We start from the raw sequence: 27719 nt of genomic DNA, 5'->3' as shown, positions 1-27719 counted from the left end.
TTCGATACTTCATCGAGTGCCGTCGTTATTCACTCCTAATCTACGAACCCCTTACGAACGTGAAGGAAGAAAATAACGTAACAATATGTTGAAAACTGATTATTATATATATTTTAATATACCAATGCAATAAAAATAAATTGCATATTATATATTATTATATTGGAAAATTTTAGACCGAAACATTTTCATAAAAGGGAAAATAAGCAATGAGTTTACCTATCTAACGGTTTCAGTGAAAATATTCTCGTATGCACGAGTACGGACGAAAATATGATTGGCTAAAAAAATTATACATGCACAAGGTATGAAACAACAGTTAAGGTGCAGAAGCATAAAATGAGTTATTTTAAAAGATGCCGAGAACGAGAAGATGCCTATTTTAAAAGATGCCGAAATCCTGGTGGTGGAGAATCATCATCTACCACCGTTTTTAGTTCGAGCGCCACTACAGAGATATTATGTTATTTGGAGTGTGTGTGATTATGGTAAAGCCTCGAGGGCTATCTGCCTAAGGGGAGGGATACCTTCGTGGAGGACTTTCTAAGGAAACTGACTCGTATACACGTTACACATGGGGAAAACCACGAAAACACCCATGCACCAGCCCGTTCGCGGGATTCGAACCTCGGACCGAACCGCTCGGCCGCTGGTGGGCCTTATGTTATTTGGAAGAAGGAGACATGAAAAATGAGCAATTTCCTCACCGGAACTCGAACCATTGCAGATGTGATATGAATAGCGATTGAAACGCATTTATGCCTCAAGTTGAGTAGCGTCAGTGCTGTAAAGTATAAATGAAAATAATATTAAAGGTATTAGTGCATAAATTAATATTGTTTGAAACTGTAAAAAATTGAAGCTTAATGTAGTGTAAAATTGTAAAAAAATTAATTACTATTATATAATTAAAAGCAAAAACAAATTTTAGGAACACATTTTATATTTTTAAATTTTAATTTGGAGTAGATCATAGATTAGAATTTAATTTTATTACTAAGTTCAAAATTAATTAGCTGGAGAAGCAGAAGAAAGGCTGTGAAAAGCAAATAGTTGACGGTAAAAAATATACATCTATATGATGTAGAATAGGGCTGGAACAGAAATGGCCATTTTTTTATTAACAGATAGAGAAAATATTTACCATGTTTACAATTATTACGCATCCAGTAAACTCCTCCTTAGCAGGTTTAAGTATTTCTTATCATTAGTAACATGAAAAACTAAAACGAACTAATATGCAGTTTTTGAAGCTGTAAGTTAAAGGAATTAAGAATTTTATTATTAATAAGTGGAAATTTGAGAAGCTGATTTTTTTTTATGAAAGTATTAAATTTTAGTGCAAATATTTTTAATTCTTAAAATTTGGTTGATTATAGTCTTTTCAAATATTTTTTAGAGATAATGGAATTATCATACATCAGTTTATCGCTATTAAAGCTAAAAAGTCTTCTTCTGTCAAAAAGTGTAATTTTTCTTACAGTTGAAAACTTTAATGTCAAAGTAATCAACCACCTTATGTACTAATGGTAGTTATTTTATTAAATTTAAAACATTTTGGGCAGATAAGATTTCCATTAAACCAGAATTATGAAATGTGATTGATCATCGATGTAACTAAAAATAAAGTTAAATATTTCAGTTTGTTTATAGTTTTGCAAAATTGAATTTTGGCACAAAAGTAATAGATTCCCGACTGAAGTTGTACTTATCATATTAATCACTTCATAGGAAAAGCCTGTGGTAGGACCAGCCAACTGTCTGTCCTCCTCGGAAACTATTCTGGACTATCTCTCAAAAGAAAGATAAGAATTTAAATAATATAAAATAATCCAAAGATAAGAATTTACTTATGCAATATGAGGATAATTCTATGCTGCTCATCTCCATCCCGAGCCTGAGTCTCAAATACGGACTGCCAAAAACTTCAAATAGTACAGAGTAAAAATGCAAATACTCATTTCGTAATTAGAAACAAATTGCTCAATGATGATTTGAAAATCGACTCTATAGTCTATCACATTACTCGACTTTCTTCAACAGCGGGCATAGAATTAATATTAGTCAAGAGTGATAAACTATTCCTATTTTAATTTTGCCTAGTTTTTTAAAACTGTATTTTATTTCCGCTTTTTCTAAAATTACAGGACACTGTATTGGGCAATTATCGTTTTATCTATTATAATTTATTTTGAAGTTTTATTTTGAAACTTCAGTTTTAAAGATTGCATTTAACGTTTAGCTCTTTTATTGATTGCATTTTAATAAATATTTTACTGTGATTTTCAATATTTTTTGTGCCATATTGTTTGGTACCATACTTTGTTCCCATATTATCTGTTGGCTATTTTCTGTCTCAAACCTAAACTGAAATTTAATTTTGAAAGTTTAATTTGCCTTTTACTTTTTTAATTTGATTGCTCTGTGATTTCCACATTCATAAAGCTTAGGTAACTTTGCTTTTACTTATTTCTGTAATTTTGGTTTTCTTCCAAGTTTTAGAACAACTGAATCATCTAGTAACTACACTGTTAATTCCTGGCTTCAATGATAATGACTTTCAGATTTGTAATTTGTAATAATGAGCTAATCATTTAAAAATTTATAAACATATGTCAATTAAAAATCTATTTTTGTATTATATATGTAAAGATACTAATATTCCGATAAATGCAATATTTTAATTTTAGCTTTATAAAAAGTTTACGGAAATGGATTGTGCTCTCAGAGTCCTAATTAACTAATGCATATTATCACAGTATAAAAGTAGGTTCGAAATCAGATTTGGAAATGATATTCCAAATTGAGGATGACTCTGAGCAACAGAAGTCTCAGTACTCTCCTTACAGCATACGATAGCTGAATGACTCAACTGAACCAATAAAAGATCCACTGATGGTCAAGTTCTCGATAACAGTTATTACGGAAAATGAGCCCAAATTCAACAGCCTCCGGTTGCGTGAAAAAAGTAACCGCTTCTTTTGTCAGCTCATGTAACGATTTGAAGGAACCTGTTTCTGACTCGGCTATTAATCGAGCTAAGACTATTAGAGAACGGGGAGTTGCGATAATCGATGCCGCTTCTAAGATGGGGTCTGATTTTCTATGCGGAACAGCTGATGGGTCGCGCGGAACGAGAGGTAGGTCTCCTACACGCGACCTTTCCTCCGCGTATAATGTCCGGCCGTGCCGCTATCGTAACAGTCGCGTAACGATTGTTGTTGCACGCGCTTGTATCCAAGGCGACAGGGGCGGAGCGTGGTGGTTGCCAATCATGAGTGCGAAGGCGTGGCGACGGCTCAGAGTGATGGATGAATGTGGAGGAGGTGCAGTGGAGGCAGAGCTACCGGTTCAGATGATACGGCCACGCGCGAGTGTTCTATACCTTTCAGCGACATCTCCAGAACGGATACGGCTGCTCCCGATTGTATTTTTTTCAGCATCCGGATAACAGGAACATTCAGTCCACCGACTGCATTGTCGCTGCGATGCATCTTGTCTATTCTTGCACCCGTGGGACCACTCAGGCTCGATTCGTTTTCTCCTTCTTACACCAGCGATGAGAAAGATGGTTTGTTTGGATTGCGATGTTGTGGAGGGTCGGTTGCCGACGAAGAGGAGAAAGTGTCCCCTCCAGACGTGATGATATCAAGAGGAAAATCCTGACCGGTCCGCCGGCCGCGTAATCAGCATCAAGTTCTTTTTCTAATCCGTCCATCCACGCCCGGATACAGCCATGTCGTACTCCCAGTTTGGTTACACATATCCTTCATCGTCTCAGGTAAGCAGATTTCTTTCAGTCCCCAAACGCTTATTTTGCAAAACGATTTATGGGAAATGATGCTAAGCCAAGCCTTAGTCAATGTTTAAATAGTCTGCGAAGATGCGTATGTCAAATAGAAATATTTTTCATTGTTTGCCATTAATTTCTTTTTAAAAAGACTCTTTTTTTATGTCATGTAACAAAGAAAAGTGATGTTGAAAACATTATGTGAGCATTTGGGCTATAAAGGAAGAGGGTTTTCTGAAATCACTTCTTATGGAAAGACATATTTTTGTTGTCTATATTAATGCATAAGCCACAAGTAGCAGCTTGGACATTAATACTCAAACTTTACTTCCCTACGCCTTTTGTTCATCAGCTAAATGAAAGTATTAGAGTACCTTTATTTAGTAATATTTTTAGCCAAATCATTTTTTGTTCAAATTTCTAAATCCATTTCAGCTTAAATTTAACTAATAAATTCACTGTTGCAAAGGTTACAGCAGAGCAATGTCGCAATAAGGTTTAACTCCCATTAACATCCCATTTTTTAAGTCATTAAAAAAAAAGCTTGCATGTTAGATGTCAAAATCACGTGGTCATATATAAAAGCTTTTGTTATATTTAAAAAATATAATGAAATTATAAAAAAAATTTTGTTATATTTAAAAAAAACATCTTTCTCATGCGAAAAGTTTATATTTTTTGCATGAGAAAAGTGGTTTCCTGCATTATTCGCCATAAACACTTTTACATATGAAAAAAATTGCCTTAATCAAAAGCAGCATTTATAAAACATCATTTTATATTGCATCTAATTAAATAATAACTGCTCAGCACATTTCAGAAAGTTCAGAAATTAAATTCAGATGGGAATAATACGTTTTTACTGAACTTCTTTGTGTAATAAAGCTATTTAGTTATATGTAGCCTTTTAAATAAAACTATGTGTATTAGGAATTACATTCTTATAAGAATTACTAGTTACATAAGCATTTTTATGATTATCAAAGTGCGAAACTTAAATCAATTTGAATTTGCATCTAATAAGTACTGGTTGCGTATTCTAAGAAGGAAATTATTAGATGAAAAGTCACGAAGAAGTTCAGAAAGTTTACTTCAGAAGTATTTTGGTACTTACTTTCTCGTAATTCTGATGTACTAAAATACTGAGTAATAATTTTGACGCTTTTCAGAGCTTTTTCCTTTTGCTTAAAGGAAGTTAGATATTAAAAAAAAGGAATATTTAATGAGAAAAATGACAAAGCTCAATAATTTCCCACATTTTCAAGTTCTGAGAAAAAGTCGTCACTAAAATATATATTTTTCTTTTCGGTTAAAACGAACTAAAAATTATACGCCCATATTCGCCGTTATATCCCTTCTGCATGTTAAAGAGTTCTCTTAGTTTTGTACAACATAATTGTCCATATTTAATGGCCCTGCTTTTGTCAGTAGGGTTGTAAGGATCCTAAGTTTTACTAACGTTTATTTTGTTTTAAATCTTTACTATCACTTCTTATTTTCTACATCCGGCCAGAATTAAAAGCTTTAACTTATTTATGCAAATTTGTCTGGCGAACGCCAAGTACTTAAGTTGTGGCTTTTTGCCAAGCAAGAGAGAGGAAGGAGCTATTAGAAGCAGGCCGCTTGCCATAGTAGTTTTACTCGGCTGCTGGTTGCCTTCAAGGCCAGAGGTTTAATCCTCTTGATAATTTTAAACGTATCGTAGTGTTAGCAGTTTTCTGTACTACATACGGCTTTTTGTTAATATACGGCCAATCTTCAAGTAGGCACTTGTTTATGAATCCAAAGTTAGTTTAGTTAGATTTTTAGTTAATATTTTTTATATTACGTTCCGACCACAAGTGGTTGGTCTCTGTATTCCGAAGTTCCGGAAATCATTGTAAAGGGAGAAAAATAAAGGGTTCCGTATACCCTTCCTGTGTGTATTGTCTACTTCCCAAATTTATTGAACATAGCTTTAGTATGCTCCCTGTTCCGAGTCAGGACAGTTAATGTTCCCAAAGCAAGTAAGGAGGAACACAGAACCTTATAGGGTGACTAAATGTGTTTAATTAAATAACATTAACGAAATATTAAAACTGTAAAAAGACAGTAAAGCTTCCCCAAAGTTTTAAAAGTTTCTATCAGCATTTATACTATAATTAAATGCTCGTTGAAAACAAGAAAGAGTAATACAGATATATATGGCTTAAATATTCTTATCATACACCAGTTCATAAAGATTATTGCTCAATTAAGTTTCATATATTTGTAAGTATTTAAAGCATAGTTGTTATGCTTTAGCTTATTTAATTAATTTGCAATCTGTAATTCTCATTCAGATTATAGAGTTTGGAAGCCTAAACTAACGTCAAATTCCTAACAGACTTACAACGAATTATCGCTGTGTGTGTAATAACAACAGAATCTCGAAAAGGTTTAATATTAAATCAGAACTTCAGCATATAACGTCTTTCTCGTGCTTGACAAGCTAAATCACCACTTGTGGCTAGGTAACTTAAAATAACAGTCAAATTTAAATTAAAACTAAGCCTAGTAGTCAAGGACTACACAATTTATTTAACGCGAAGTTGGCTCAAAAACTTCTAACCGGGGTAACAATTTAAAACGTCGGCAGCAATAATACAGAGCCGAAGAATTACTATCGTAACAAAGCAAACGAATGTATCGTAGCCTCGAGAGGTAGAAACCCACTTTGCCTTATAATCCGAAACCTCAACTTAAATACTCCTCAAGGGGTAATTTGCCTTCTGATAGGGAACCGGAAAACAGAAGTGACAGTAAAGACTGATATTATAAATAACTGGTTAAATAAAATAGTAATAATAACCCTGTAAGGCTTATAATAGCTTCTTTATAAATGCTGCTCTTTTAACTACATTATTCTTAGTATGTCTCCCACTCTAGTGTGTATTATCTTACGCGAATTTTTGAGCAACTTTCTTCTTTTAAAACTTTTGGGCGATAATACGTCTCTATTAAAAGTATAATGAAAACTTATCGACTTTCCTTCTTATATGTTGAACTGTCTAGATGCAAGCTTCGATTAACAGCATTTTCAACAGATTAAAAACAAATATGTAATGGCTAAAGCAGTATGACTCAGAATTTATTCTCAAACGAATACTAGAACACTTAGGATTATTCAGAAAATCTTTGCCAGCAACAACAACCGAATGAGCACCTCGCCTTAATGATTCATCGTAGACATCTTTTTCTTTGACATTTTTCACAAATACTTTCTTTCGAAGTTTTCGGAAATAATTCGATTCTCTTTAAAAGTGGAATTAAAATATTTTTGCATTTATTCTTATATTTTGAACATACTGTATATACAAAGTTTCGATTATTATTGCAAAAACACTTTTATCCTATTATTTTCAATTCATTAAAAGCAAACATAGCAACATATTACCTTGCCTAGGTTGTTGTACATATAAGATACTTTCACAAGTGTACCAGAACATGAGAACATCCTTGTAGAGATATTTGTAAGAATATTGGAAGAGTATTTCGCTTCAACGGTTAGTTCTTCGATGGTTAAGCAATTAAATCCGCTAAATATGGTAATTTCCCAGGTGTTTTGATATCTATATAAGCAAGTTGACTGCATGGAGTTTTCCGTCTGCTCATTGAAAGGCCTTTACGAAAACATCCATCGCCTAAGGCAAGTAGTCCTGAAGACCTTTCTTGTTAACTAATTAATTGCTGGTTTTTCTTATCGACTTCATACTGCAAAGGGTTTTCAAGTTAATAAGTTTTCGATTTCATGCGAATGCAGCAGTGTTTCCATACAAGTTTTCGGCACGGAAGAGTAATAATTACAGTGTGCTGGAAAACATACAATACTTACTATTTTTTGCGCCGGTGTACTACAGTATGTTAAAAACACATACTGTAGAATTTCAGTAATCCAGATCTCCAGTTATCTACATAACGTATTACTCCAGCTAAAATTCAATTGTTTCTAAATTTATTTACTTTATATATTAGTAAATATATATATATATATATTTCATTTTTTAAAGGCCATGAAAATATAACACAGTAATACATAATATGTTAAAATATTGATAAGTTATTTCAAGCTAAAATATAGCGATTTGATGATTAGTTGTGAATAATTGTTTTAAAAACATAAACGCAAAAGAAATTACGTGCTGTTCATTAACTTACTGTTTGCTCCTTGCAGAGCTTAGGCTAGCGTAGGTTTCTTTGTAGAGCTTAGAACTTAGGGCTTTTTTGATAGTTTAATACTATTGTTACTGTTTTGGCATGCAGCAGGGAATTTTTATTCCTGCTGTTTCTAGAACTTAAGTCTAATAAAATACTTTTCTTTATATTTTTAACTGAAATATAAATAGATTGTGTGTTTAAATGAATAAAAATTAATTTCATAAATAGCGGGTTTATGAGATCGAGCAAGTCGCGATCAAAAGAGCCTGATGTTTCCAGGTCTCCCAAAATCCTTAATAATTTTTTTAAAATAGTAAACATACCTTTTATTATTTGAGAAGGAGCTTTTAAAAATTCATATGAGACGATCCCTCGTTGTACATAAATTCGTCACTGAATTTCATTGCACAATTTCATAAAATTTTTTTTAAATATTACCTTTATATACATGCATGCAAATTTACACCACATGTTTGTTGCATATTTTAGATACAAAGAGGCAGGACTGCATTAATGAAAAATTAATTACTATTTATATGCAAAATAATTAGATTTGATTATTTAAATAGCTAATTTAACTTTTGGCATTATTGCGTTGTTTATTGTGGGGTTCAAAAACATAATTGGGTACTTTTCCGTTTTGCCGGTGCAAACGATAAAGTCGCCAATAATGGTTTAACTGATGCCAGACGGAATATCTTCGCTGGTAACCTTTTACGCCTCAGTTTCAAAACAAGTTGAAGCCATTTCTTATCATATTGTTTCTTTCAATACTGGGATACAATAATATAGAATTTTTACACGATATTTAAATTTTATCCCCTAAGACAATTCACGGTAATTAAGTCAATTAGAACGCAATTACACCGCTCATCCGAATGCGAAATCAAGTGTTAAATTCATCAATTCTAATGAGAATGCACTAGCGAAGTAAAGCACTGCGGTTTTACATAATTTCTGAGTAAGCTATTCGTACGTGAAATCATAGTAAATTCTTAAATGAATGTCTTTTTACAAATTTATTGTCTTTATTTATTGGCTTTTTACAAAATTTTAAACCATATTAAAATGTTTATGCCTTCACAATAAAAAAAATTTCTTAGAATTAACAATTTTTATGTGTATACTGTATGTTGTCGCCAACAAAGTCTGCTTGGCGAGATTTGCGCCGGCGAAACGGAAAAGTACCCATAATTGTCTTGTTTTATTATCTCGAGATACAAACCCCCTGGAGAGATCGTATGAGAAAAGTAACCCCTCATTTTATTTTTCTTGAATGTCTGATTATTCGTTTCTCTTGTACGTCGGTGTACCGAAGTCCGGCTGATTCGTGAAAGATGCTGAATATTTTTTTAACTATTTTGTTTATTATATGCATACATAAAAAAAACAAAATACTTTTTGCAAATTTCTCAGGCAGTCTAGGATTTGATGCATTAAAGTACAAAAGAAAAAAATAAAGATAAATTTTTAAACCCTAAGAACTTGGTACATTAAAATATGAATAAAAAATAATTAAAAGAGTTCAGAAAGTCGATGTGTCTCGTAACATCCCTTCAGAGTATTGGTACCTAGAGGTAATGTAATAAAATAGACACGTTTCTGAATTACTATTGGCAAAAACTTAATTTAAATTCAAATCAACAGCATTGTTCAGCGTTATCAACCCATTGTTCCCCAATGATTTTTTGGGTACTTTCTTATTATAACGGTTCCCAAGATTGAATCTTTAATCAGTAGAGATATCTCGCCGAAATCTTGCCTCGTATTCTTAAACCGGGTTAAATGTTACATATTGGTTACTTACCAATTAAATTTTAGAGGCCGGTATAATAAGAAAGTACTTTATATTAAGTGTTTAAAATGTTATGTAAATATATATATACGAGTATATACACATTAGTTGGGCAATCAACAGTGGACTATATAATAGCAAGAATGGACTATATTATAATAACGGAAGTTTTAATTCAAATTAGAGTAAGGAATATCACAAACCTAATATCGTATTTTATTTCCTGGAAAGTCATACTTTATAGGAAAATCATATTTTATAAAATTAGATATATCAAGGGAAAAGCTTTATGCAAATTAGCTTTAAAGGATACTTACGTATTATCGCAATGCCCTTAGTAGAAGTCGCCAAACTCTGGCAATCATGCGCAGAACAACTCTTTAGGTAACTATCTATCGCGAGTTCCAGCCCGAAAATTCACCGAATCACCTTTTTCTTTAGTAAAAAATCTGATGTGTACACCACATGACTTCCTTGTACGGAATATTAAATTATACGCAATTTTTCTTGCATTTTATTTAAACTTATTAGATTGAATTAAACCTACTTCGCCGACACCGCATAAACCACAATAGAATAAATGCATTCTTTAAAATTCACTTTGTTTACCATAGCGACACTCTGGCGCTAGGTTTACTTAACAGTATTATATTTCATTCATATTATAACTCAGAATGCACAAAATGTATATCATTTCAAGAATTATCTAATCGTTGCCACATGTTCTATTCAAATACTATATATAATAAAGCTAGAACTATGTATAAAAGAAATTAAGCAAATAAAACAAAAAAGAAACAGTTTTTCACAGACGATTGAGTATTTCTCATTTAATTAACTCAGTTCTTACTTCGCGAGAAGGCAAAAATGCATAAAAACTGAAAATATCTATATTAAAAATTACGAAGTAAATTTCAAACGCTTATTTCCTAGAAAAAATTCCAGAAAGAATTAAGCATGATTTAATTGGCAATAATAAATGAATGCGTTATCTTTGTTGTTGCGAAGCTAAGTTTCTCTAGATTGGCAACAAATCCACTAGTCTCCTGTTTCAAATGTAAACATCAATCGCCGCCATTAAAACAGGCTTAGCGGCAATTAAACAACTTTAAAATTGCTGATAATTCTAAAAATATGGCACACAGATTTACCAAAGGCATAAAATCCTTAACCGGAAGATAAAAAGAATATAATTCAATCCTTTTTTTAAAAAAAAAATGTACAATTTGCAAACATATAAGAGTAAAGAAACTGAGATCACTGAGCCGGGTAATAGAGTGGATATATATATAAATATATTTATATACGTTTGGTGCGGCCGATTGCAACCAAAATACGAGGTGCACATCTACATGTTATAGTAGTCCTATATAGAAAATTTCAACGTTCTGAGGCTACTCGTTTTTGAGTTATGCGAGATACGTACGTACGCACGTACGTACATACGTTCGTACAGACGCCACGAAAAATTCTCTTCAGAATTAATTTTAAAGCAGTTTTATAATTTTTTTTGAAGGAAAATAGTCTTTTATTCTGTCCTTACGTACAGATATCACGCAAAAACATCGTTAAATTGCATTCGATAGCGGTCAAAATGGATATTTTCGTTGAAATATACTGCCTGAAACTTTTCGCGATTACAATACTTCCTTTTTACTTCGTACAAGGAAGTAAAAATCGCCAAAGTGATTGCGCTAATATGTAAGTTTCTCTTAAATTTCACGAGATCATGTAGGCATTCGTGCTAGTTACTGAGTATTTAATAGGTTAAGTATTGTGACCGAAGGTTAAGGCTCAAAAAGGACGCTATCAACAGAATTATATGCAAATAAAAAGGGCTTATATGTGAAAGAACGCTCAGCTTTGTAAGTCAAGAATCTGTTTATGGATACATATGAACTTACGTTAAAACCCTTTGTGTAACTTATTAATACAACAACAATACATGCATTGCGTAAAAAATACATGCTTAGCTTCACCAAGGAAAAAAACTCACATTTTAATCTTTATAACCTTACAGATTAATTTTATTTAATTATTGTTATTGTAGCTTAAGTTCGGTTTCAATAAACATTTAAAAATGATGATCGTTTATCCTAAATCATAGTCATAAATAAAAATCCGATTTCTTGTCGCGGCAATTATTTCTGAAAATTTTAGATTTCTGAAATTTTAGGTATTTCAGAATTTTCCGTATTCTATTTGGTATATTCTATTTTAATTGTTAGATTATTTTTCCTAATTAAAAAATTTCAATCGTAAGAAATTACACGAAGAATAAACTGCAAAGTAACCTACTCCAGAATTTTGAGCCTTATATTATTCCTGAAGATTCTAGGTTTAATGGGTTCAGCTAAAGAATACAAATTGTGACTGTTTGTCAACTTCACTGTTATTATACACACTGCATTGCAAAAGAAAATATGAATATTATTATTTTTTTTAAATAACATATTACTTCCGTTTGTTCTACCGAAAAAAAGGGAGGAATTAAATGAGTTTAAAATGATACCGAGAATCTATGCTACAGAGAATATTGCAAGCTTAAATCTGAGGTACTATAATACTTATCTAACCTGTTTGAATGTTGTGCTGTTCGTTAATAAGTTATATTTTGTTGAGATTGAGAAGATATGTTAACATCAATCTCAATTTCTTAGTTTTTAATAATTAATTTGCAAATAATTGTGGTATTCTTGAACTTGTGTCAGAAGTTCAGCTTCTAGTCATTTTTTAGTTGCTGAACTGCCAATGAGCGTTGTGCTGTTGTTACTTATGCTCATTTGTCTGACAGTAACATCAGCCCAAGCCTACGAAATTCCACCTGGCAAGGAGCGTATGATACGCCTGTCTTTTGGCAACAGCTTCGAGCACCTTACAGGTGACAGTGCGGATAAGCTCACTTCCGCCCCCAGTTTTGATGATTGAGAGCATCCCGGAGGAGGGAGGGGAACGAGTCCGAGGGTCTGAGTGCCGGAATGCCGCACCGACACTCTCCGGGATTCGAACCCGGGCCCTTCGGCACGACAGTCAGCCACGCTAACCAATACACCGGTTGGACGACGAACGTTTTAGTTGCTTTTATAGGATTGCTGTTACTTCTTTGAATTATTAGGATTCAAAGTTATCCAAAGACTGTATAAAAGTTCTTCTGGGAGTTTCTGAGTGTTTAGATTTAGTGTAATAACAATATAACTTCATACATTAACAATATAATATATTAAAAAACCACCCGCTAATGTAAATGGAAATCTCTATGAAGAACATTATTAACAAATTCTCAGGCACGAATGTTTCCCGAAATTGTTAGAACACATTCAAGGGCATAAATACGAACTACGAAAATTTTAATACCAGTCTGAAATTTCATAATGTGAATGCATCTCGAATTTTGAATTTTCCTAGAATAAAACAGTTAACTTCTTTGTGACGCATTTTTTTTTTTTTTCTATTTTATTTTATTAAAATGTAAAACTATGTTACAGTTTTAATTAAGTTAGATCTATTATATACCTGTATACCTATAAAATAGCGAAAATAAGGCAAGTGAAATGCACTTATTTGTCTCAAGTTAACACATTGCCTTAATTAACATTATCTTATTTGTTTCAAGTCAGCATATGAAAAGCATTTACTTGACTCATATAAACGTATTTTGTCAAGTCACACTTGTTTAACTCAAATAAGCTTATGTAAAGAATTTAATTTAATCGAGTTAAAATAATAAAAAGTTCAAATTTAAAATATGGGGTAATTTTATGAATAATATTAGGTATTAAATTCGTCAATTCACCAGCGCTAATACGCATATTTAATTATCGCGCTAGTAAACTCCTTTAACCGTACACCGCTTAAAATTTATGGTAATTAAACCCTTTACACCGTAATGCTCAATAGCATGTCCTTTAACCGTACACCGCTTAAAATTTATGGTAATTAAACCCTTTACACTGCAATGCTCAATAGTATGTCTTTTTAAACACAAGTGATGATACAAAATTCTTACATCAGCTCTTGAAGTTTAGCTACCATGAAACATAACAGAATAGAAAACTATTTCAGCTAAATACCTGTCACCATATCAAATGAAGGCTATTAATCCATCGCAGCAATAAAACTCGTTCTAGGAAACGCATTCCTTTCCAATACTAACATTTGTACTTAATTGAAGTTCTTTTAAATGTTTTATTAACAGCTTGCACGAATTATATGTTAGTAAATGATCAACAAATTGTCTTCCAATTATATTGCTTAGTAGACACTGTTATATTACAGTTCCTAAACTTCGAAAGTAAGGAGAAAAATATATTTTAAATAATGTGATTTTTACATAGTGGAAATCGCAATTATTATCCGTTTGCAGGCTGTATAAATTTACAGTCAAGCACTTTGCAATACTGCTGCTGTAGTGCCACTTCTTATTCTTACCCCGTCTCAAGGCTGCCATTAGTGCTGTCAACAACTTCCGATTAACTGGTGATGAAATAATCAGGTCTTGTCTAAGAAAAAATCAAATCGGTTCATTGCAGAACGATGTAAAAGTTGCTGTGACAAACGATCAGGAAGAAAAAAAAAAAAACTGTCTACGAAAAATACAAAAGACAAAGAAAATTGCATAGATTAATAGCAATGATAACAGACAATGTCTGCCAAAAAAAGTCTCCCCCCCCCCTCTCTTTTTTTATCCTCCTAGCAGTACACAAGTTTGAATTCGGTGACATTATTCTTCCGTTATTCACGCAGTTTTCTTTCTTGCTTTGAATACTGATTTATTTTCGAAATTAGACGAACTTGTTGTCTGGATTATTTTGCTTAAAAACGCAGGTAAATTATTAAAAGTATTTGATGTTAATTATAATGTGAATTATTCTATTTTCCTGTGTTTTTATCACTGCCCTTGGATTAACTACGATTTTATATTAACTATTATTTCGATTAATTGTAATCGGGATAATAATCCGAATTATTATCCCAGTTAATCGGGAGTTAACTGTTGTTGGCATCTTTATTGGTGGGGTCATAATTATTCTGTTGCTTTGGAAATGCTGTTAAAATTGAATCATAATTTCCAGTGTAACGCTGACAACTATTGCTCGTCAACAATTCTGTGAAAACATCGAATTGCATCATTTAGAATTTTTCTTTAATCTTTAATGGAAAACTGCGTTTTGTTTGAAGTATATTAGCCTTCCGATAGACCATCTTTTGCACGAAGTTATTGCATAATTCTTCGCATTAGGGAATACATTGATATGAAATAATGTTCTTTGCATAGTCTAACTTCACTTGCGTGCAAATAATCATGTTTTCGATAGAGAAAACAATGAAAACGTGTTGAATAGTTTGCGCTTATTAAAGAAGCAATGTAAAAGCTGTTCAGCCAAGAAAATTACCAAAGTAAATTTTTACCTTAATGATATCTATAAAGTACTCCAAAACTCATAACCTTAGCAACCGACTGCTGCAATCAGCATAAATGTTGTTCGATCTTCAAGAAATATTTGCAAATGATGTTTGTATCAAAATGCAAATGTCAAAGACAAGAATTAAATTTTCCATAAGTTTACCATTATCGTGATAAAATTTCATCACATCAGAATATCGAAAATTTTTGCAATACACGCGATATAGAAGTATGCAGGTTTACAAAGAGCTAAGCAGTAGAAAATTTCGTGCTTTTGAAATTCTGCTATAGCAAGAGCAATTTGTAAAATGTTTATTGGATACCAAAGGTAATTTCCATTAAATTATGTGATATTATTCTGAAGGAAAATCAATAATTCCATTCAGTGTATTTCCGTAGATGATACTTTTCAAAGGATATTTTTTTCCTTTGTCTCCATTGATTCGATAACGAATAAAAGATAACAATAATTTTACTTTACTGAAAATTTGGATCATAATTTTTATTGAAAAACACGGATCATAACTTTTTATTCCGTTTATCTGCTCTTTATTTCGTTTATCACATTTACGCATTTATTTTTGCTCTATTGTATATAATATTTCAATAAATTATAAATTTAAGTGACGAATATGAAGTATTTACCAATAATCGATCCATCCCTACTTAGGGTTTGGCAGTTAGTAGTTACTCTGTGAAGACAGCTAAAACTCCTGTTAGGTTCATGTCCATGGTCAGGAGCTATTTTTCATAGCGCACTGCTACTACTACTGAAATGACCCAAGACCTTTTTGTACAATTATTTATTATGAAGAACATCAGACTTACTTATAAAGAAGTATTTATCACTCACGCAATTCTGTTGAAAATTATGTGTTACCAATCACAAAAATCACATAAACTAAAAACAAAGCAAGAGCCGTACACAATGAGGAGTACTACAAAGGAATTAAATTATTCCCCGGGGATCGAAAGGAATTAATTTTCTTGAAATTAAAAGCTCTGTTCAGAACAAAATATTTTTGAAAATGTAACAAATTAGTTAAACAATGAACGGCCTTACATACCTTCAACATATATAAAGCACAGAAAAACTTTCAAGAAATATTTCAATTTTTTCTTTTTCTTTTTTTTTTTTCATACGAAAGGCAAAATTTTTTAACCATAGTTTTTTCTTTGCTCTTAAACGACTCACCAGCGGCCGAGCGGTAAAGTCGCTGAGCATTGGTAGTTCATCCCGGCGAACGGGCTGGCTGCACGGGCGTTTTCGTGATTTTCTCCATGTGTAACGTGTATACCAGCCAGTTTGTTTTAGAAAGTCCTTCACGGAAGCATCTGTTCCCTTAGGCAGATAGCCCTCGAGTGCTTCGCCATAATCAAAATAAACCAAAACCAAACCTTTCCTCTTAAGCTACGAATTTCAACTACAAAATATAAGGCCAAAGAAGGGTTAAAATACCCTTTTATTCACTCAAAGAAACATTCACAGATTTCTCTTTCTCGGACCTTAAAGAAAGCCTCCAACTTGGGCTTAAGATAGAAGATAAGAAACTAAGCTAATTCTAACTAGCTAAACTTTAGCCGAACTAACTAACTGAGTTCGCCCGTAATTAAACTTCAACCGGCGACCCGAAGGTAGAACCCGCTCTGAAGAACTTCTGAGCTCTTCTTATAACTCAAGTGACTTAATTTCCCCATTAAATACTAGTTCTACTTCATTTATATTAAACGCGATAATGAAATCTTATTCTGGCAGGAAGTCGTAGGTGGAAAACAAGAATTTAATGGAAAGAGTTTCAAAATTAAAAATAACTGTTAGAAACTCAAAATAATCCCCTACACAATATATTTTTTTTAAATAATTGCATAATGCCGAGAAAGCATTCTAATGTTCTAAAACTGCAAATACATAAAAGTAAAATAATATTCTTCATCTTTAATGCTTGGAAGTATTTCTATGCAAGCTTTGAAAGGCTTATAGAGAATGCTCACTTCAGATTTCTAAAAATTAAACAAAATGTAAAGAAGCAAACGAAAATATAGAATACCTACCGATTTTCGTGGATCTTTCAAACGTTTCTCCTTTCGAAAACTAAATAAAAACCTTTCTTTCAAACTCCTTTTTTTCGTTTCTCAAACTCCTTTCTTTCTTTCGTTTCTCTTTTCAAACACTAAGTTTACGGTTTTATAAACTTAGTGTTTGAAAGGAGATGAGAATTTACCTCTAACTTACCGTGTATTACTTGATAGTTTCCTTTCAGTTTTGGATTTTTAAGGCAAATGTCAATTATTAACAGGAAATTAGACTACGGGTAAGGTGGCATACCCATACCATTGGAACAGCTTTTGAAAATATACTTACCTTGAAATTCTATCGAACAGAAACTAAAGCAGCGAGAAAGAATGAAAACAAACAAAGTTGCAAACCTTTCTTGGCAATACCGGCAGAATTTAGATTTTTTATCACATCTGCCGGATTCCTGTTAAATCATCAAAGCTGACGGTTTTTAACTTATAGAAGTTGAGGTTATCTGTTAGAAATGTAATATCGAACAGTTGTTAATGGCGAAGTTTGGGAAAGAAAAGAAAACTTTCATAACAATATCTTGAAAAAAGCCTGCATTACATCCTGGAAAACATAAATTGTGCAGATTTCATTTTCTCTTCAGAATTTCTATTCGATTTGTTGTTTGAATCAGTTTGAGATTTGAAGGAGCTTTCTCTGAAAACAACTGAAATTTATACTGCACATATTTGTAATTGTTTTAAATTTATGAATAGTAAAATGTTTATCCACATTACTAGCTATTTTGTTCATTTTCTTGGAGTTTGAACATACTTTGATGAATAAAAGTTTATTTTTCCCTTACTTAGGATTTCATCTGTGTAAAATTTAAAGGAAACTGTGAAACATATAGTCAATAAACGTAATTTAAAATTAAGATCAAACTCACGTTATAACAAGTTTAATCATTCAAATAACGCATTAAAGTGATTTTAAATCAAACTCACCTGTTTGAAGTTTATGGGAAACCACATCATCACGCAGTGCAAAAACTTCTATATTTTTCAGATTTTAAGGCTCTCAACTATGACGAAAACGTTTCTAGAGTTAAAAAGAAATTTCTTTCTTTTTACTTCCTTGTACGAAGCAAAACGGAAGAATTGTAATCGCGAAAAGCTTCAGGCAGCATATTTCAACGAAAATATCCACTTTGACCGCTTTCAAATGCAATTTAACGATGTTTTTGCGTGATATCTGTACGTAAGGAGAGAATAAAAGACTCTTTTTCTCCAAAAAAAAAAACTAAAAAAACTGCTTTACAATGAATTCTGAAGAGAATTTTTCGTAGCGTCTGTACTAACGTACGTACAAACGTGCGTACGAACGTCTGTACGTGCGTACGAACGTATGTCGCATAACTCAAAAACCAGTAGCCTCAGAACGTTAAAATTTTGTATATAAGACTACTATAACATGTAGATGTGTACCTCGTATTTTGGTTTCAATCGGCCGCGCAAACGTATATAAATATATTTATATATATATCCACTCTGTTACCCGGCTCAGTGATCTCAGTTTCTTTACTCTTATATGTTTGTAAATTGCACATTTTTTTGCTTTAAAAATAATTGAATTATGTTGTTTTTATCTTCCGGTCAAGGGTTTTATGCCTTTAGTAAATCTGTATGCAATATTTTTAGAATTATCAACAATTTTAAAATTGTTTAAAAGCCGCTAAGCCTAATTTGATGGCTGCCATTGCTTTTGTTTACATTTGAAACAGCTGAGTAGCGGATTTGTTGCCAATCTAGAGAAACTTAGCTTCGCAACAACAAAGATAACGCCTTCATTTATTATTTAAATCATGCTTAATCCTCTCTGGAATTTTTTCGAGGAAATAAGCGTTTAAGATTTACTTCGTAATTTTTAATGCAGATATTTTGAGTTTTTATGTATTTTTGCCTTGCCGCGAAGTGAAAACTGAATTAATTGAATGAGAAATACTAAATCGTCTGCGAAAAACTGTTTCTTTTTTGTTTTGTTTGCTTAATTTCTTTTATACATCGTTCTAGCTTTATTATAGTATTTGAATAGAACATGTGGCAACGATTAGATAATTCTTTAAATGATATAAATTTTGTGCATTCTGAGTTATAATATGAACGAAATATAATATTATTAAGTAAACCTAGCGCCAGAGTGTCGATATGTAAACAAAGTGAATTTTAAAGAATGCATTTAATTCTATTGTGGTTTATGCGCTGTCGGCGAAATAGGTTTAATTCAATCTGATAAGTTTACATAAAATGCAAGAAAAAATGCGTGTAATTTAACATTTCGTACAAGGAAATTATGTGGTGTACACATCAGATTTTTTTTTTTTTTTTAATCTGAAAGGTTTCAGATTTTAAATTACATCCAAATGGGCATTCTTTTAACATTTTGTGTGTTTCCTTTATTTATTAAATAACATGTTCTTCGCACTTAAACCAAATAAAATTCAGTTCAACACCAATATCACAAAATATTTAAAAACGCCTTATGTTTAGAATTACCGATAGACAGTCACACGCGCTGAAGATAAAATGTTCTATTTTGTATAGTGTTGCCACTGCTCGCTTTGAAATCGTTCAGTTTTTTAATCAAAAATTCTTTAAAATTTTACACAATATGAAATACACAATAAAACAAATTCGAAATTCAAAATTCGGCTTCCAAGTGTCGATATTCAGGTGGAGGACTACGTTATTCAGAAGTTGATGGGTCTAGGTACTATTGTTTTTTCACAATGCGAGAAACATACGCAGAGTCTTCATCATTGAATTTTTTTAAATATAAAAACTTGGCGATAATATTTGGTGGCAACAGTTTGAAAAGTGAAACCGACATTTACAGTAAAACAACGCAAAATACCGTTTCGAAACTAATTGCCCTTCTACTGCCTCTTTGGATTAAATTAAAAAAAAAAAAAATGCGTTTGAAGAGGCGTGGTGGAAGACGTTTGCATTTAATTATTTTGTTAATACACAGCAGGAGGAAAAATAACTAAAATCTTTAAAAATGCATAAATAAAAACTAGTTCCTTTTATAGAAGATAAGCAAGTTTAATTATAATTAAAATTATTAAGAATTAAATCATGATGTCAGGATAGCGCAATTACTGAGAAAGCATATTTGCAAGGTTGTTTGGTATGGATGTCATTTATTAAAACATTAATGTTGTAAATATAAAAAAAAAATAAACTCTATTACAAATAAGCCTTTATTTGAATTATGAACTAGCGCAGAGAAGTCACGCAGTAAATTTTATATTGATCTTGTTGTCATTATAAAAATATGAAAATGTTATCAAGAAGTATAATAAGTTTCAATTAATTGGAATGCATCGGAATTGTAAACTTTGACAGGAACAATAGCTGCGCTCTTTACATAAAATGTGATTTTACTGATTAACATTTAGCATTAAATCACTTATTCGAAGAAAAAATAATTTACAGCCTTTGTTGAATGTTTGCAGTAGCTTTTCATTAAAGATGCTTTTTGTCAGGAAGCATTTATGATCGCGTTTCGCTAAATGGCCTGTTACTGCACGGAATTGAAAAGATTCATGTACTTGGCTGGAGTAATGCCAAATTCTTGGAAAGAAATATCAATAACATCAGTGGAAGGAAGTTTCAAAGTGCAGGAAAAAAAACGCATGCATTGAGAATACTGTGATGTACTTTCTTTACCATTCTAAAATTATAATTAATCTTTAAGAAAAATTCAAATCTTATGCTTGTGGACATCAAATACACCTGTTATTGTGTTGTTTCACTAAACTACCGATTAAATTTTGATGCCAAATAACCTACGTTGCGAATTAACTTGGCTCTACCTTAATAATAATAATAAAAAAAAAAAAAAAGGCTACTTTTGTTTATTATGAAACGATGCTAAACAAAACTTTCTACATAAGAAAAAAAAAAATTTTAACGTGTAGGCTTAGACCAATAATAGCAGATGGCTTTGTGATATTGAAGAGTTGCTTTATCCATAACAGTACTTTAACTGCAAATAATACAGAAGTATATATATAAACCGTGTAGTGAGAAAAAAATTTTAACAGATGTTTTTACGAGAGTATGAGTTCAATGACATTGTTCAAGTTCTCGCGTAAAAATAACTGTTTATTACCAGGTATAACGTAATTTCTAATTATGCTCATACTTCCGTTATTTACGATAAGTTATTTTTGTCTTGAGTATTTAGTTAACGTAACCAAATGAATTTATTCCATGGAAAAACTGCTTGAAAATATAAGTGCATTGTTAATAATAATTAAGCGTTGTTCCTTTTTCCTGCGATATTTTAAACATCCCTCGAATTAACTGCGATATTGGATTAAGTGAACATCATATTTAGTATTAACCAGGCAAATCGGGAGTTGTCTGTATTGCGTAGTTGTTAAATATTGCAGTTCTTCAATTCAAAACGTGCTTTTTTTCCTATATGAATCATCATAAAAATAGGGGGGAGACGCGTTAATTAAAGAGAACTTGAAACTGCCGAATTTATGAATTCTGAATTGTTCTGAAGCAATACGTATTTGCAAAAATTAGTTAAGACTATTTTATCGAAAAAAAAAAAAAGTTAGTTCTTAGAAATAATTGTTAGATGAAGATTATTGTTTTGTTTAATGGATTTTATTTTCTTTTATTCCTTTTTGCAATTAAAACTAAGCGCTCGTTTAATCTTTTTATGCTACAGACAACTTATCGTTCTCACGCTTAAATTTAAAGTATAGATAGCACTGTAAAGAAAAAAAGTAATTCCACTCACCCAATTGATAATTCTTTTACAATATTCAGTGCTCATGCATGCATATATATCGGTTTTTAACGAAAGCTTTCCACCACCGTAAATATCGTTTGCGCAAACAGTTTGTGTTGGCGTGTTTAAACATATTCTCTTTTTTTTAGCATTTAAAAGAAAGATTTGTTTTAGAACACTTTGTTGTGAAATTTGTAAAAAAAGTATCATTATCATTAAATACACGGTGTCTAAAATCGATCTATCACGATATCAGATTAGAGCCACCATTTACTTTCAGTTCTGTTGCAAAAAGTTAGCTACAGAATGTCACTAAATCATGTATACAGCTTTAGGTACTAATGCTGTATCATATACCACTGTGAAGGTTTAGTAGCGTAAGTTCAAAAGCAAGGAATATGACATTCAAGAAGCGGAGCACTCTGCTCACCTACTGATACCAGCCTGCGAGAACGTGTGGAAGAAGATCAGTATGCAACAACTGGAGAGCTTGCTAAGGAGTTAGACGTTAGTGCCACGTCCTTTAGTCGCGCTATGCATCGCATAAACTTGACGTACAAGTTAAATCATTGGGTGCCGCGTGAGCTGACTCTAGAAGATAAGGACAGATGTGTTCGGGCCTGAACTAATCTGCTCGAATATCAAAGCAAAGACAAAATTCTGGACCAGATCATGACTTGTGATGAAAAGTGGATTTACTTCAACAACACAGGCCGAAAAGGGGTTTGGTCTGCACCCGGCAGCGTCGCAAAGTGCAACGTAACTAACAAAAAGATTCATTATGCTTTGTATCTGGTGGTGTCCACAAAGAGTATCTGGAAAAAGGTAAAACCCTCGACAGGAAGGTACAAAGCGAGATACCCTGTTGATGCTACTGTTGTTGATGTCCCTGTTGATGCTACTTTCAAGGAAAAACGTCGAACTAAGTTCTGGCGCATAAAGGTAATGGTCCATCAAAGTAATGCAAGACCAAGTGTGTTTGCATTCACCGGCTGGACGCTATACGAACTCCAATGGGATCTTTTGCTACACTAACCATATAGCCCGACATCGCTCCTTCGGGTTTCTACCTTTTTCACATCTGCAGCTAATTTTGCTGGTGCTATTTTCCATTCTACACAGGACGTCCTAAATGAAGTTGATCTGATTTTGGACTAGGAAGCCACCACGTTTCTGGCCTGAAGGCTTTGAAAAACTACCAGAACGTTGGCAGAAAATCATAGATTGGAGTGGGGTTTACTATCCGCACCAAAAATACTGCTTTCATGTTTTTTTTCCTAACTTTATTAAGAACGTTTTTTGGCGGAAAACTTTCGTTACTACTCGATAATAAAAACCCTCACTACCTTAACTATTTGGAATAAAATATTAAAAGTATTGATAAAAATGAACCGAATTTCCGTTAGTTTCCTGCTAGATGTATAAAACTTGCATGAAATCTTCACATATTATTCTGCTTTTAAGTCATGAAAATCAAAAATAAATACTACAATTTAAGAAATTATAAGGGTTTCTCTCGCCTTCTTAGCATGCCTTCGTAGTGTAATAGCCAGCACACTAGAACATTATTCGAGAGGTCCGAGGTTCGAGTCCCGGTGAGGACATTGCACATTTTTCAGGTCTCCTGCTTCCAAATAGATTAATATCACTACAGTGGCGCCCGAATTAAAAATGGTAGTGGATGATGATTCTCCTCCACCAGGATTTGGCAATTGTGTCCCCTAATCCCCAATCGCCCTTTAAAAGAGGGTATATATATATATATATATATAATACAAGGTATATTTTCCGCCTTCTTAACATGCCCTCGTGGTGTAATAGCAGGCACACTCGGCGCGTATTCTAGAGGTCCGAGGTTCGAATCCCGGCGAGGACATTGCTCATTTTTCAAGTCTCCTGCTTCGAAATAACCTAGTATCTCTACAAAATAAAATTATTTTTGCATATAAGTCACAAAACGCAGCTAGGGTGTTAACTAGATATGCATATAAAAAGCATACACGTTCAAAACTAAATTTTAATCTGATAGGAATGAGATTTCCAAGCGCAGAATGGAATGCAAAATTTGCAATAATTTAGATTTGTTATTTGTACGAGGTTCAAAATAATTTTGAAAGCTCAAGTTCCCTGTCTTCTTGACCGATTAGTATACTAATGTTTTATTCTAAATGTTCTCGTTATGTTATTTTTAACTCAACCAAATTTTATCCTGTTGGCATGATCTTTTAATGCTGCTCGATAGACTCATTCTTCAGCGATAAAATAATATTGTAAAATCCTGTCACATCTTGGCAAATCGCTTAATTTTTTAAGAAAAGGCCACAATGTTTGAGACCATTCTATAGTTGCGCATACCAATGAGATATCCACTTATTAGCTCCGATAGTGTCCTAGTAGAAGGCTAGGATTCTAAACTGTGAAAAGAACACAAAAACGTCCATGCGTCCCGAACATGCTTCTATTAGGTTACATCCGGGATGTGGGCAAGCTATGCTCTGAATATCTCTACTTTTCAAGGACTCAGCAACGAGTATCGATGCATGAGGTCATGCGTTATCAAGCATTCATTAAGAAGGATTCATCGCTAATCATTTTTCAATAAAGTTGCCCAAATGAACTCATATATTTATATCCCTAAAGAATTTAAGAAATTATACCGAAAGATACAGTTTAGACACCATCCCATTTCAAACTATACAATTTTTATTACCATTCAATATGAATTCATATATATACAGGGTGATTCTAAATTTTTTTTACAAATTAAGAGGGGTGATAGTATTCATCCAGATGAGCAATTCTACCCTAGAACATAGGGTCGCATTCCACTCTGAGAGGCAGAAAAGAGGAATATTAGAATTTCAACCTGAACTTATAACGGTGTTGGGAGAGCGAATGAAAGAAACCAAAAGTTGCGCAATCAGTTTAGTAAAAAGCTCACAGAGAGTGCACAAAACGGATAAAACCGAAAACTTGGCGTTCGAGTGTTCATTCGAGTCCAGACATTGATGGCAAACACTCAAATGCACATGTTTGGTTCATAAGGTCTCAGCCTCGCAATCGATTGCAACAAGTTAATTATCTAACCAAGGGCTGAATATCAACTAACTCCAGCTCAAAGTAGGTATGATACTATCCAAGGTAGCAGTTTTTCGCTCTTCGCCATCTTCTATCCTGTTTTTCTGGACTTACTGTACTGGGCTCATCCTACTTGAAGCACCTTTCTATGGAACACGAAGTTCTGACAGCCGGGACAAAGCATGAACTTTGCATTTTAATCTCGGCATGCAGCGGAAGTTGGAGTTAGTTGATAATATTAAGCCCTTGATTAGATAATTAACTTGTTGCAATCATTTGCGAAGTTGAGACCTTGCGAACCAAAGATGTGCATTTGAGTGTTTGTCATCCATGTCTGGACTCGAATTAACACTCGAAAGCCAAGTTTTCGGTTTTATCCGTTTTGTGTAGAGTTTTTCACTAAACTGATTACGCAACTTTTGGTCTCGCTCATGCGCTCTCCCAACAGTGTTCAGTTCCAACAAGTTCAGGTTAGAATTCTAATATTTCTCTTTTCTACCTCTCAGAGTGAAATGCGACCCTATGTTCTATGATAATTACTGCTCATCTGGTTGGGTACTATCACCCCTCTTAATTTGTAAAAGCAATTTAGAATTACCCTGTATATATATGCGTAATAAATGCAAAATTTAGAAATACTAATGTAGAAATACCGAGACGTTGAAACGCAGAAAATACTGATGACGGAGCACGTAGATGGCATATTGAAGAGGAAGAATTCTGGTTGCATAGTAGGCTAATATGTTTAGTTCGTAATATCTAAGAAACTTAGCAGTCGAGGCAGTTTCAATTTCATTTTTATTTCCAGTTGACATTTGTGGCCACAATCTCTCGGCACTCTACTCGTGCCTATTCACGGAGCATTTACATTGTTGATATTGTTGCGATAAGAACAGAGCAGAGTGAAACAGCGTCTAAGCGGCACAACGCTAAAGCGCGTAGTTACCCAATATGAAAGCATACGAAGAGAAAGGTTTTGGCTTTAGTTAAAAGTTTCAGTTCCTAATTATTACGTCATCAGCGCTGCGCAGACCATGCAAAATTGGTATGATCTAAAAATGACGCAATTCAGTCCCGGCCTCTCGTTGTGACGGGGGGAGGAGATGTAAAATATAAAAAATACGATGGCTTTGCTCTGCGCGAACAGGCAACCTATAATTAACTTTCACAATTTTAGGATCTCCTCGACCAGTACTCTCGAGAACATTCTAGCATGTTATATAACCCTTAATATAAATACCGACTGTGCGCCATTTTTTGTCAGACTGGCTTTCTTCTACTGCTGCTGCCAGACCTTGCAGCTGCTTTTCCCATCTGTCTTACCTTTGCTAGAACAGTTAGGACATAGAAAGTCTAAATTTAATCTTACTTAGTTTAAATCACTATCGAATATGTAATTTGGAGAATTTCAACCAAAGGGAAAATGATCTCCGGTGAGAATTGAATAAAGATGTGGAATTTAAAAAGCTAAAGCCTTCTTTGTCATGTTGCCACCTTCTACTCAGCAACAACAATGCCCAGACTCTGATGTAGTTATACCGTCAAAGCTTTGCCATCCCTGTCCCTAACTGCCAAAATATTACATATATATACATAGAATGCTTTCGGAGTATGTTTTGTATTGGCTTCCTTCAGTCAAGTATACATGTAAATCGTTGTTCAAGCAAAATCTATAAACACTCGAAAAAGGAATTTTACTCTACTCCAACGCCTACAACTCAAAATCCAGAGCGCTACATCTTTTCTAGTGGGCGTTTCTTGCAGTTAAAGAACGCAAATCGTGGATATTTTCACGCAGAATTCACTTTCGTGTAGTCTTATATACGCAGTATTACACAGAAACTGTGCAAATATGTGAACAGCACATATGATGTATGTATATTAACATACCGAGTCGATATTGTTCAGTGTAATGCCTCAGAATAACTTCTTATATCCAAGTTACCACTGACTTTTAAAGTAAACATTTTCTGTAAACCCAGAATCACAATGCATAAAACATTGCTAAAATCCTCATTCAGCACAGTCAAAGTCTTGACAGTGTCTCTTTGATAACCACATTTCACAAATACCCATCTTCCAAAGTAGCTTTCTGCTACAAATTTTAATATTCTATAGATATTTTTGGCTAAACCTAGCGACAATAGAATGCTCCACCAACTGAGTACAAATGCTGATAGTCATATAACAGGCGGTATAGCAACTCTGCTTGTGGTAAGTAAGTCTTGTATAATAAAAAAGTCTAAAATAAGTCTATAAATAAGGCTTGTATATGTAGTAAATTTCGTTATGTGCATCCATGATAAATGAAGATGATATCATATTAAATGAACGAAACCAAACTGAATTTTAATTTCATTCATAGAACAGTTCTGCTGTGTATCGTGACTTAATCTCAACTGTCCGGCAGTAATATCAGTTCAAGTCTACGGAATCGTAGTGATCAAGTTCTGAAGTGTCAGGCCTCAGGGAAAAGAGCCCTTTCGCGTTGCCAACGGTGACAGTAAGACTTTGCTCAGTTCCGCCTCCAGTACTGATTGAGAGCATCCGGAGAGACGGTTCTAAGAGTCTCTCACCCGCTATTCCCCTACCAACAACCTCTCGAGAGGACTTCCGGGTCCTCGCATATTTCTCTATGCCGCTCTCTCCATGCCACACC

General features: G+C 33.2%; 1 protein-coding gene across 1 annotated transcript in view; it reads left to right on the top strand.

Annotated features, from left to right (window-relative positions):
- Positions 1-3134: 3134 nt before the first annotated feature.
- LOC118190274 (iroquois-class homeodomain protein IRX-6-like) overlaps positions 3135-27719 on the top strand; it is a 230849-nt gene continuing 206264 nt past the window's right edge. Inside the window, exon 1 of the mRNA XM_035360972.2 lies at positions 3135-3781. Within this exon, the coding sequence (XP_035216863.1) occupies positions 3737-3781 (45 nt within the window). The 5' untranslated portion in view covers positions 3135-3736. The remainder of the gene's footprint in view (positions 3782-27719) is intronic.

This window comes from Stegodyphus dumicola, chromosome 5, assembly GCF_044657685.1.
Source record: "Stegodyphus dumicola isolate Sdum_Otavi_A_Nest chromosome 5, ASM4465768v1".
Lineage (NCBI taxonomy): Eukaryota > Metazoa > Arthropoda > Arachnida > Araneae > Eresidae > Stegodyphus > Stegodyphus dumicola.
Note: the sequence above shows the minus strand (reverse complement) of the source record. Positions and strands in the feature narration are given on the sequence as shown.